This window comes from Nomia melanderi, chromosome 4 (genome assembly GCF_051020985.1).
Source record: "Nomia melanderi isolate GNS246 chromosome 4, iyNomMela1, whole genome shotgun sequence".
Taxonomy (NCBI): Eukaryota; Metazoa; Arthropoda; class Insecta; order Hymenoptera; family Halictidae; genus Nomia; species Nomia melanderi.
Genome location: NC_135002.1, coordinates 19756510 through 19769805, shown reverse-complemented (window position 1 = coordinate 19769805; position 13296 = coordinate 19756510). Strand labels below are relative to the sequence as shown.

Here is a 13296-nt window from a genome sequence, read left to right as displayed (position 1 = left end):
TTCCTGGTGTGGTTAGTGTTAAAAGTCTCTTTTAGTAGCATATAGTGCGAGATCAGAATGAATGTTTCTATTGGCGAATTTGAATATTGTGAATGCAATATATTATAGATATGTTTTTCAGTAAAATCAGATTGATTATACTGTGGAACAAATTTGAACTTTTTTTATTTTTTACAATAACCACTAGGTAATTCTTATAGAGTTCCTTACTCTAAATACGAATCCGAAAACCAAATTGTTGGGTCACGTCCAGTTTTCGAAAAAACTGGGTTTTTGTAAAAACGGTCGAATGTTTCAGAGAACCAAGTGTTACGTGAAAACTAAAAGCAATAGGCAGTCAAAATTTGTTGTAGAAAATAGAGTAGACTTGCCCGAATATGTAGCTATAAAAATTTTGAATTTTGTTTGTCACTAAATGTTTGTAAACAATGATCAAAGTTTAAAAAAGGGTAGATGCGTGTACTTTGTATGCACTTCTGTTACATTTCTACGAAAAGTGGGTTGGCTAGCACGAATTTGCTGTCCACCATTGGATTCTGCAGACATTTCTGAAGAGGAACCCCCCCGCGGGAAGCGTGAGATTGGTTTTTCTTTGGGACAGAGTAAGAAAATGTCCGCGAAGAGCGCGTGCACGGAATATCTGCGTATTTGTGTATTCGATATGCGTATTCACATATTAAACATCAAATTATTTAAAACAGAACGATCGTGAAAAACTTTTTCATAACTATTATGAAAATTTGTAAAACAATTAAACATTATATATACATATAAGAAGTGACCAGGGTTCAGGTGTATACACCGCGTAGTCACGGCCCTGCATAGCTGTGGCTGGCGAACGATGGCCGTATGGCGCGAAAGTTCTGTTATATTAACATTTTGCAGTATGATTGTTCACTGGATATTATATTAAAATTGTTATAAAATAATTCCCTAATATAAGCAACGGTATTAGAGGTTAAATAGTCATAAACAGCGATGGAAAGTGTATAACCCGAAATAAATAAAAAATATTCCCAAAAATGGAATTTATAAGCGATACATGCATTGAAACGGACAAAACTTATGCAGTAACCTTATATTTATATGGATAATATCAAGCTACTCTTTTATCGACGGAGCACTGCATCCTGTCATCATCGACGAGGTCATTGATGGTGCCACCATACGGATAGCGTTAAAAGTGCACTATGAAATACTATAATATAGATTTGGATTACATTATTTATTGCCGTAATATAATATATCGAATGACAGTAATGATCACAAATTCGATGTTTATATCAGTTTTTCGCATAGAATACGATTGCTTTCATTTTCTTACATATGATTTTTCATTTATGAGGAAGTCAATGCAGTTTTCATTGATTTTGAGGAGCCTTTTCATTGAGGCAATTTTGATCTTTTTGACTATGTTAAATGATCTGTGTTGTTTTAATGCTTATGTAGAATATGTAGAATTGATTATTTATACAATCAAGTTGGTGATTCTAACGTGGAATAATTTAGATAGTTCCCATATGTATCAATACATCATTACTGTCGGCACAGTTCGAGACGAAGGAAATTTCCGTTGCATAGTTTAGACTTAAGATCTGTCTTTGTTCATATAGTATTTTCTAAAAATTAAATATAATATCATTCATAGATTATTTTGGTTTAGTTTTTTTTAATACACGCTAAAAAGTTACATTCTTTTTAAGTATGTACTTTTGATATCCTATTAATGGCGAGATCAAATCAGGGAACGAATAATAAATTACGAAAAGTATTCCGAAAATTCAGTATTATTTAATTACTTTTTTCCTTAAGGTATAATTGTAAACGAATAGTTCAATATAATAGTAAAACATTAATAAAACCCATTTTACATGAACTTAAAAAGTTTACTTTTTATCAAGATCCCATAAATCCAGTCATCTTACATTGGAATAAAATTGCAGTCAATTATGAATTACGACAATAGGAATGAAAAATAGTAATGTAAACAGTATCGACTATTATTTTATTACAACGTAACTGGAAAAGATCAATCTTATTATCCAATTGCAAGTTGATTGCCCCAAAATTATCAACGAAAACCCAGATCCGATTGGAAAAGTTAATATGAAAAGTGTTTCAATTATATGAGTTTTAAGGAGTATAAAATGCCAGCAGAATATTTACCATAAACGAAATATAAACCAAAGTAAACAAAGAATATTAGAATTATAACAACTGCATCTAATTGAAACATTTGAAACATTTTCGGATAAACTGAGATTGTATGGTACAACTATCATTGCCGAGTAACATATCAATTGATAATAAATTAATAATTATTCAATATAGACGTTTAATTTGTCAATATTAATCTAAGTATTAATTATTCTAGTACATTAGACTGATTTTATTCTGAATCTAGACCAATTGAAATATACGGTTGCTGACATGGCCGTCTTTTCACTGAATATTCCAAGGGCTGGACGTGTAACCGAATTAAATGTGTCCATTAATTAATTTATTACTCATGGATTACCGAGTTGCTAGTAACAGATCGATGAACACCAGTTGCTTGCATCCAAGAAAAAATTTTGTTTCCAAGGGAGTGTGATGCATGCGTAATCATTGTTATCAGGACTATTTCTGTTCGGGTGGAGGCTCGTGGAAAATCTCCTTAGGGTTTACGCGGTTGTAATTGAAGAACGGGCATGCAGTGTTCTCCGAGACAGTAGCTGATTACTGCATGCGAACGAGATTTGTCAATGAATAATGTCGGAATCGTACAACATCGGCGCCAAGAGTTTCCCAGCAATGGTGTGCCATTGAAATATCTGAATAAAAGAATTTCTATATCAGTCGCATTTTTATCTACATACCGTCCCAGAGATTTCATCACATACGTTGACACGTGTGCGCACACTTTCGAGGAAACGCACCTAGTTGATAATTGTGAATCGGTGGAACAACTTAAAATTAAAGAAAATAAGCAACAGTAAGTAGAAACGTTTTCGTCATCAATGGAACATTTTCGATTCAATTGAAAATAAACGCGATTTATCGTGGTTTTAACGGATCATGTGGTTTCTAAACGGTGTACACTTGTCCCTTGGTTTACGAGGACGTTTTTTACGCCATCAATTAGAACAGTATTTAACCGGTAGTTTTTATCGGCGATCTGAATTTAATAATATCGAATAAAATGTACTTTTATTTTCTGAAATGTCATTATTATTATTTCTTTTGTTTGGCTATGCGACATAAATATGTCTTATTCCACGAATCCACGTGGAACGGATTTTTACGTAAACTGAAGGGCAGGTATATGTGTAAATTTATTATGCATGGAATGTATTTAGGACGACTATATATTTATATTAGGACGATTATATTTTATATCGAAGGGATTAATGGTAATTAGAAACAATGAGTAACGAAATCAAGCATTGAAAATACACACACTATCGTATAGTTCTTGATTATTTCCAGTTGAAATTTTATTCTGATATTATAGTGAAGACTGAGATTTTCTTTATCAATATTTAAATTGTTTTGCCTCAAGTTAGGATATTATTCACAAAATTTTTGCTATTGAATAGTTGTCTTTTTTATTGAAATGGCACAGTACATTTATCAGAGGGTACAATTCTATTTGACAGGAACAACATTTGTTCAATTATTTTCAATTCTGTTATGTATGTTCATGAACCTTGTAATTAATTATAAAATAGATTTATATAAATATAAATAAATAATAACTAATAAAATAAATTTACATTTCCATATTTGTATTCAACTTTAAAATTCACAATCCACACGTTTGATTATACTATTTATTAAATAGTTTTTTAAAAATATTTATAAAAGAATTTTTTATAGTTTATATGGATAAAAATCTTTTTTATACAGAGTATATATAATTTGATGAAATTAGTTTTAAGAAAAAAACATTTATTAATCAGATTAAACACTCTAAATTGATAAGATTTTCAATTTATTTATAAATTGATAACTCTAACGTAATAATAAAAGTCAGGATATTGAAATATTATCGAAAGGATCGATATATATGATTATAAAAAGTAAGTTAATTAGAAATTTAATGTAACGTTATTAATTTCTGATAACGAATGTCAATAGTGATAATAATATTCGTATTAACATTTTCCATCACTTCTGCATTTACGTCCACATCAGCACGTTCACTGACGTGAACATGAGTATTTTTTACCCATACTTTACTAATATTTAACATTAAGTTTTCGGACAGCGCGTTTGACGCATATTGAATTTTATAAATATTATTTGTCAAATACTTTCGTCAAGTTTGATTGATACAATCATTAGAATACGAATCTTAATAATCCACTTTTAAACCCCTAATTTCCAAGATCGAAATGAACGAACATCGATTCTTTTAGAAATAATAGAATAAACTGTAAAAGAAATGTCCGTAAAGTGTCAATATCCTAGTTAATCCGAGTGTCAATTTTCAATATTTAAAGTTTAATATTTCATAGTATGCTAATCGTAATGAAGATTCTTATTTGACTTAGTAATTTTTGACAATAAATTTAGACATACATATTTCAAAATACATTAAATACGAAAATATCTCTAATTCTTTATTATATATTTCATTTTTATTAAAAGGAAATATTTTCCAATTTAAATTTCCCACTTACAAATAGTGAGTTCTAAGTCGCGCGTTATTTATTTAAGAAACCTGTAAAGTTTCAAAAAAAAAAAGTATCTTGTCTTCATCGTTAATACAAAAGTGCAGTTATACATTTGTTTCACCATACATTATTTTAATCCTTTGCACTCGATTTATTTTCAATGTGTTGGGTGTAAACTTGTATTTATTTTTAGGGAAATGAATTCAAGTAATTTATAGCGGTAGAATTCAACGTTTTATATTTATTTTATTTATTATTATCATACTAAGATTTAATTTTTATAATCTTTCAAAGCGCGGTACTTTTTAAAATAATTTCCAACGTTCTATAACAAATTTGTATTGTCACCTCTACCATGGTATGCGAGTGCAAGGGGTTAAGGCAATTATAAATATGCCAAGACATTTTCTACGTAGTCTGTGTCTACACAGCATTGTATCTTCAGGTGTGTAAACAATTGTGTAATAACGAACGCAAGTGTCGAGATGAATCAATGCTATCGTTTCGCATCTCGAACACAATTAAAATTTCATTATGAATCCGACTCAACAGGAAATCTGAAAGGGAAAGAGATGTTATCATGTCGGGACGTGTTATGGTACCTCGTTTTCTGTGGTTTTGCGATCAACTACATGTTAAGGATCAATTTAAATCTAACGATAGTTGCGATGGTATTGCCCCATCCGAAGAATGTTTCAACTTCTCAGTGCGAATTAGAAACCATACAGCCAGCATTTAATGCAACACGAGATTACAATGGAACTTTCCAAGATGTCTTCTCCACCGCACCTACAGTAAGCGATGATTTGGTATGTAAACAAAAATAACAGAATAATACATTTCTACTGTAATCAAATCTATTAGAAATCGTGTTGTTTTTAAGAAATATTTTTACTTTGTTTAAGATTGTATATATGTAGATGGATAAAAATATTATAAATATTGGAAATCTGTTCGATGTAAACAGTATGGACAAGTTTTACATTATTTTTTATTCTTTATGTGAAGTTTTTTCAGTAAGAAACATACATTTTATTTAACATTAAATTTCTATGAAGTACTGCTTTAGTTCTTTCTCGTTATTAATTTCTATTAAGTAATACGTATAAACAGTGCTAAGTGTTAAGTTAAACTTATTTTTCGGGATTAATTAGGGATTTCGTCCCCTACGAAGTATTAAAACTATTTAAGGTCTTATCAAAAAATGTAACATTTGTCTATACAATTCATCTGATTTAGATTTCATTTGCTGCATTTTTACTTCTAATCTATTCAAAGTCGAGCGAGTGGGAAAAAGAAAACAATTGATACTATACTTCTTGGAGGTCTCTATCCTCGGATAGTGTTTGTGTTAAGGTCTCGGAATTGTAACCATACTGTTGACAGCATTGTTGTTAGATACAAGTGAAGTAACATGCACTGAGTGCTGTAATTTTAAGTATTATTTGGTGTTATCATTTCATTTGAAAATGTTGTCCATACAACGAAACGCATAAAATTTGCGTGACAGTTAACATGTTAAATGAAAAATAATACAGTGAACTGGTGACTAAACAATCTGATACATTTTCAAGCTAAGAAGTTGACTGTCATAAGAATTACATGGAATAAGACAACTAAATGTTCCTATAATAATTGTGTCTCAAAATTTCACGACACTGTTGCATAACGCGTAATGTCCTCATAATGCTATCATTTAAGCAATCCGTAAATATATATTACTGTACTACCAATTCAATTTTACACAACGATTCGAATATTTCTTAGACAACCGTGGAAAACAAATAATTGGATTTTATTTTTTTCTCTTTAATGATCATTTCAGTACCACGATCGCTTTACCTGGAACGCGCACGAGCAAGGTCTAGCGTTGGGGGCTTATTATTGGTTGCATTGGTTATCGCAACTTCCTGGAGGACTTTTAGCGAGACGTTACGGAACCAAACTAGTTTATGGCTTAGGAAATTTCCTAACGGCTATTCTTGGTTTCCTAATTCCGTTTATGACAACCTATCACTTGTACGCGCTTATTTTCCTGCGGGTTCTACAGGGTTTGGCTGCAGTGAGTCAACACAATTAAGAACAAACTTAATACTAATGTAATCCTAACAACCTGATAACTCTTATACCATATTTCTTAATTAACGATGATAATTAACCTCGTTTTCTTAAATATCGGGCCAAACGCGCGAACACTTTAAATGGTATTTAATGAATGTGATTAATTGGTTCACATCACTTGAGAAATATTTATTTCACATTTATCAATATTAATTCTTCTAGTAAATATATATTTATAATGAGTAAAGAAGTTATAAGTACGTACATTTCTCTTGTTAAAAGATTGCTAAAAATAGAGTAATTCTTGTGAACCTAGTTGCGAAATAAGTCATGAGGAGTTTAATATTCATTCATGAGCGTTGCCTACAGAAGCATCGTTATCTCAAGTATAAAGTGCTTGAATTTATTGGGTAGATAGATGGTGAAGTACGGAATACGGTGCACAGGAGATGAAGCACATAAGAAGGGGGGGGGGGGGTAACTCGCCATGTGTTTCGTTAAGACCAACAGCAAATTATTAGGTTGTAACATAAATAAGTTCAGGTGCAAGTATATCACTTTCTAATATTAAGAATTTAATTATGCTTTACTGCGAATGAGCACAATGAACACGATACCACATCTGATCGATTTAAATACAACGCTGTTACTTTACTGTTTCGTGAAATTGACAATATAAAAGAACATTAAATGTATCCGAACGTGTTTGTGTTACAAACGGGGGTTGAAAATGTTTCGGAGATAAGCGTTTGAAACTGTTACATATCAGTTCTAACTAAAATAATGATCGAGAATCGAAATACAGGGAACATTGGATAATTGCAACATTCAATGGGATTGGAAGTTTGCAATTGTGAAGAAGGTAGAATCGAATCCACCCGAAAAAACGAAGATTTTAGCATCGATTTTAGCAAAGGAAATAAAGATGAAAACTGACGAAATGGTCCTTCTAGGACTTATATTCTGTGCAACGAAGTGTATGTTAGGCGATAGTTATAGAAACATTGTTTGTCTAGGGTGTTGTATGGCCGTCAATGCACGATATGACAGCCAAGTGGATTCCTCCAAATGAAAGGAGTAGATTTGTGAGCTCCTATTTGGGTAAGATTCGTTAATACTTTGTTAATTTTGGAGAATTATGTAGAACAATTAAGAAACAGATGTTTGACATAGTCTAATTACATTATGAAGTTGTCTTTAAAAGAACGTAATATTAAATAATGTTTTTAGTTAAATTCTTCATTTATTATTTACATATATTGTTAATATTTAAGATCGCACTTTTTTTTTTTATTTATGATACAGATAAAAATATTTATTTAATATTAACCTTTCTCTCATTAGTGGTACTATAGTTATAAAATATTATTGGAAAAATTGATTTACATAAGTAATTTGGTAAATACATGTCTCTTCAGGTAGTTCTGTAGGTGCTGCTATAACTTATCCGTTGTGCGCAGCTGTCAGTAATAGTTTAGGTTGGGGAGCAGCCTTTTACGTGACATCTTTACTTGGCGTGATATGGTAATCATCTATTTATAAAAAATTCCTGAAATTTACAGCGGATTAAACCATAAAACTGTTGTCTGTTTCTTATATTAACAGAATTACATTTTCAGAAATTTGTTTTCTGACAAAGTTAAACAAATATCCCTTATATGTCTGATCTATAAATGTTGCAAATATTAGCAGATAATGTATAATAATTCCAATTTTTGATTCGTCATTTAAAATAACATTTTCGGGATTATTCTGGTTGTGAGAATTAATAATACTTTTATGATTTATCAAATACATCTATTAACACATTGACTGCCACACGATTTTATCGAGCAAAATACAAGTAATGGAACAATTATAATATCAAATTATTTGACTCATTTGCATTATTAGTATTGTACGTTCATCCAGCTGAAAGTCACCACATTAAATAGCATTATTTATGATATAAAAATGTTTGCAAATAATCATTGTTTATTAAATTGAACTATAGTAACCCTGTACACTCAAGAGATGACTCTCAGTCACCATTTGATTTGATATCACAAAATTACAGAGTTTTATATATAATATTAACTCTTATATAATGCATTAATATGTGAAATATTTCTATAAAATCGCTTTGTTTCTTAATTTACGTATGTCTTCATTAGTTCGTTTCAAATAGTGTCATTCATGTCTCATCGGAAAGTGTCGAATAATTCTATAATAGTAAAAAGCTTTCGAGTACAAAGGGGTAATTCGTTTCGGTCGGGGGTCGCAAGTGACCCCATGCCATTCAACGTGTTAATTACATGTTCTTGAAGTTTATATTTCTGACTCTCGAATGAATACAGTGCAACTCTCATAGTTCTATCGACCACTAAGCTAAAAGTGCATTGGGGCAACGGGATTCTTCCACTCACAATGCTCAGGCTATCTCGGCTTTCGACGCACGAATTTTCAATGAACAAAATCTATATGCACAGTGTATTCATCGAATTGACGTACAAGTTCAAAAAACTTTCGTTTATGTAATCAAAAAATGTTTCAACAGAAGTTATTGCATTTAAAGTGAGCTACAATCAGTAACATGTAAAATTGTTAAAAAACTTTTGCTTTAAAATAAAATCAAGGTTGCCTTGATAGAAAGCCTTGGTAAAAACAATTTTTGTTTGAAACATTTGTTAAATACGTTGATGGAAATACCTGAAAAATCGTATGCACGATTTTTATAAACTGTAAAGAATTTTGTTCTCATGATCACGCGTCCGCGGCTTCCAACCTGAGAGGCACCAAAATTTTTAATAGAAGATTAATGTTCATACCATAATAAGACAAATAAATAAACTTCACATCGTAACGTAACAGAACAAATTCAATGAACAAATGTTTATTTTGCAATAAGTTATTATTATTTAAAACGTGTCTATATTATTACATCTATTAACACTAAAACTATCGGATGGGTCAAAATGATCGATTCCTGATTTCATTTTTTTCAGTTATTCAACAGATAACAGATGCTTCTCTAAAAAAGTACTAGAGAAACTGGTTTAGTAATACACTAACTGAATTGCAAACCAACTGAAGTCTCAGTAACTGCACCATTGAGGTTTCTACAGAACAATTTCAAAAAGACAATTTAACTGCTCGGTAGTTCTAGTGTTAAAAGATAAGGAGGCGCGAGAAACAAATTTTTTTTAGGGAGACGTAGCAGCATAAAGGTTGGAAACCGCTGCTATTTGTTAAAAATCGAGGCAGCCCGAGCATCGTGAATGGAAGAATCCCCTTTCCCCTGTGCACTTTTAGCTTGGTGGTTGGTGGAGCTAACGCGAAAGACGACGTATAATATACCCAATAAGATATCACTTTTTTCGAAAGGTACGGTTTCTGGTTATATTTGGTACACGATTCTCCACAACAACATCCCCGAATATCGGAAGATGAAAAGAATTTTATTTTGGAGAACCTTGGTACTTCTGTCAACGAAGAGGAAACCAAGATACCATGGCGGGCCATCTTGTTATCAGGTCCAGTTTGGGTTACTATTATTGCACAATGGAGTATTGGTTGGGGATTTCTTACACTAATGACTCAAGCTCCAACTTACTTCAATTTTATTCACGGCTGGGACATTAACACGGTAAGTGAAATCATCAATTGGTATCCTATGACGTGGATCTAAGAAAACATTGCTCTCAATAATGAGAGAATTTTTAAGGAATAAAAGTATATATTTTGTAGATGAAAATATTGTGATAAAGGAGTTTTTACAAGTTTATAGTTTCCAATATTTTCAGGTTATCTATGTTGTGTTTATTTATAATGGATTGTTTGTTATCTTAAAAGTAACACAGTATAGATCCCTATTTCAATATTACACGTATTTTGTAGTATTTATATGGTTCTGAGGTTTCGAATATCTTCGGAAATTTCATGATTTTTATCGGTTTCTTCAAAAGAAACCATAAAAAGCGAAAGGAATGGATAAAATAATATTTTTCGGGCATTTGATCTGTTTTTTAGACCGGTCTACTCTCAGGGGCTCCGCACATTTTAAGAATGATTTTCTCGTATTATTTCTCTATCATGAGTGATTGGCTGATACGAACTAAGAAGATGAGTATAACTAACGTCAGAAAGCTAGCCACATTCGTGTGCACCGGTTTGCAAGGCTTCCTTATTCTGTGTTTGGGATTCAGTGGATGTCATCCAAACCTCGCCGTAGTTTTCATGATGACGGGCACTGCCGTGAACGGCGCGATTTCAGCTGCCACTTTGGCAAATTTCGTTGATCTTAGTCCAAGCTATGCCAGCGTTCTCCTTGGTTTCTGCGGAATGATGATGATTTGGTGTGGCTTCATTTCACCAGCAGTGGTCGGAGCTTTAACGTTCGAAAACGTGAGTAGAAAAGTTTGATTTTTATTCTATTACCTAATAATAATGAAATATTTGAATATAACAAGAAATAGTGTGTAATAATAATAGTAAATCTTTATTTTAAATTTTTTTACAGCAAACTGTATCGCAGTGGCGTATAGTTTTCATCATATCTGCGGTTAATTCGATCGCTGGATGTATTGTGTACACACTGTTTGGAACTTCTGATGAACAATCTTGGAACAAATATGAGAGAAAAGACACAGAAGCAGGTCAAGAAATGCAAAAGTTAACAGTAACGCCGGTCGAGAAACCAGAGAATTTAGAGGGGAATTCCGAAGAGACGGAGAAAGATCAAATGATTGAGAACAACCATCAAAATCACTGAAAAAATTAGTTATCGTTATAATTGTGAATGGAATGGACGAAGCAAAAGTAAGCAACAGAATAACGAATTGGTATTGAACTGGTAGTTTAAATAATTTTCGTTAACTAGACCATTTTTATTATTTATGTTGGATTATTTGAGATTATCAAGTGTCACAGTCCATTCTGATGTAATAACAATTCTATTTTGTAGTAATTCTAAGAAGAAATTCTGTTATCTATGTTAATCGAGGCCACTTCTAATTAGTATGTAATATTTTTACATGTATTGTAATTATTTATTAATTATTTCTGATTTCTAAAGTTCGTTGAAATGTGTTCTGCCTAGACAACAATGTCTTAATAAAAATAATCGAAGACTGACAACGAATGGCATTTCAAATGACAAGTAGTGTGTCTTCATAGATAGTTTCTTATATAATAATAATCATACGTCCGAATTAATATCTTGAAATTATCATTTCTTTTTACCTGTCTCATTATTGAAATAGATTTTGTTTACACTTAAACAAGTTACTGATCACAATTCGCAATTGAAGAGAATTACATGATTGAATGATGAAATCTCTCCATGAATTTTCTTCATAATATAGGATTGCATTGATAAGAAGAGTTTAGTAAGCAAAATAGTCGAAAAAATGGATTGACTTGAGACAGTAAAAATTGTATATCGCAATAAACGAATAATATTCATTACAAAATTGAAATGCAAATAGCATTTCGGTCTCTGAGAATACAAGTCTTTCTTATAGACTTCACTGCGTATTTATAATGGATTCCTTGACTGTCGGATAATGTAGATAATGATTATAAAACGCTTTTTACGTTTTAAATTGCGTCTATTTAAAATAAGAAATAAAACAACGCGTGTAGTCATATTAAGGTTTCTTTAATTTTTATTCAAATGTAAAGGTTAGCTTTTCGATCATGGAAAACTAGTAAGCATGTAACACCAAATATAGATAATAACATGAATATTTATTTATCACTTTCTTTTCTAATAATCTTAATACAAGGGATAAAATGATCTTTGATACAGTACAAGAACCGAGTGATAGTGCAGGTTCGTGTGCAGTTATCATTTTTTCGTAAAACTATGTTATTAGAATAACATCTTAGAAAGTATCATATAAACAATTAGTCATACGATCGTAATATTTATGGATATTAAACGACCATTATATTGACTATGCGATCAGTATGAACCACTGACCTTACAATTACGTTCCTTTGTTTTATTGACCTTTTCTTCACATAGCCTAAACATCACTTGTGCCTAATATCTATGTCAGAGAGTCTGATAGTCACTTTCTCAACTGTAACGATAGTTATTTGTAACTTGCCTCATATACATATCATATAACATATCATACACTTATAATTTCAATCATGTCTTAAACATTAACGACAACTGTCATTAATAATAATAATGTCAATGATATAAATAGCTGGAAAACGATATAAAAGAAAACGTATGTTAATCAACAGTCATTGTAATACCAATCGAATACATTATGATGCGTCAATGATCATTGGTGATAATTATACCTAATTATAACAAAATGCATTCTTAAAACATTGAATGTCAGACAATTTTGCTATGTTTGCGACGGCGCTGAAATTTTCAATGAACAAAATGTATATGCAGAGTATATTCATCAAATTGGCGTACACGTTAAAAAAACTTTCGTTTGTGTAATCAAAAAAAGTTTCAAACAGAAGTTGTTGCATTTAAAGTGAGCTACAATCAATAATATGCAAAACTGTTAAAAAACTTTTACTTTAAAATAAAATCAAGGTCACCTTGATGTTTTGAAATGACTTGGTT

General features: G+C 31.2%; 1 protein-coding gene across 1 annotated transcript; it reads left to right on the top strand.

Annotated features, from left to right (window-relative positions):
* The first annotated feature begins 2667 nt into the window (after nucleotides 1-2667).
* Nucleotides 2668-12485, top strand: LOC116425335 (sialin-like). Its single transcript, XM_076366566.1, has 8 exons — nucleotides 2668-2974; nucleotides 5211-5467; nucleotides 6484-6720; nucleotides 7736-7820; nucleotides 8138-8243; nucleotides 10083-10344; nucleotides 10728-11102; nucleotides 11218-12485. The coding sequence occupies exons 2-8, from the start codon at nucleotides 5231-5233 to the stop codon at nucleotides 11467-11469; spliced, it is 1554 nt and encodes a 517-aa protein (XP_076222681.1). The 5' UTR covers nucleotides 2668-2974; nucleotides 5211-5230; the 3' UTR covers nucleotides 11470-12485.
* Nucleotides 12486-13296: the final 811 nt, after the last annotated feature.

What these genes read in the sequence shown, in the direction of transcription:
- LOC116425335 (XM_076366566.1), top strand. Translation starts at nt 5,231, where the DNA reads ATGTTATCATGTCGGGACGTGTTATGGTACCTCGTTTTCTGTGGTTTT. An exon ending in TTCTACAGGGTTTGGCTGCA is followed by an intron (nt 6,721 to 7,735) that starts GTGAGTCAACAC and finishes TTGTTTGTCTAG; the next exon opens with GGTGTTGTATGGCCGTCAAT. An exon ending in ACGGCTGGGACATTAACACG is followed by an intron (nt 10,345 to 10,727) that starts GTAAGTGAAATC and finishes TCTGTTTTTTAG; the next exon opens with ACCGGTCTACTCTCAGGGGC.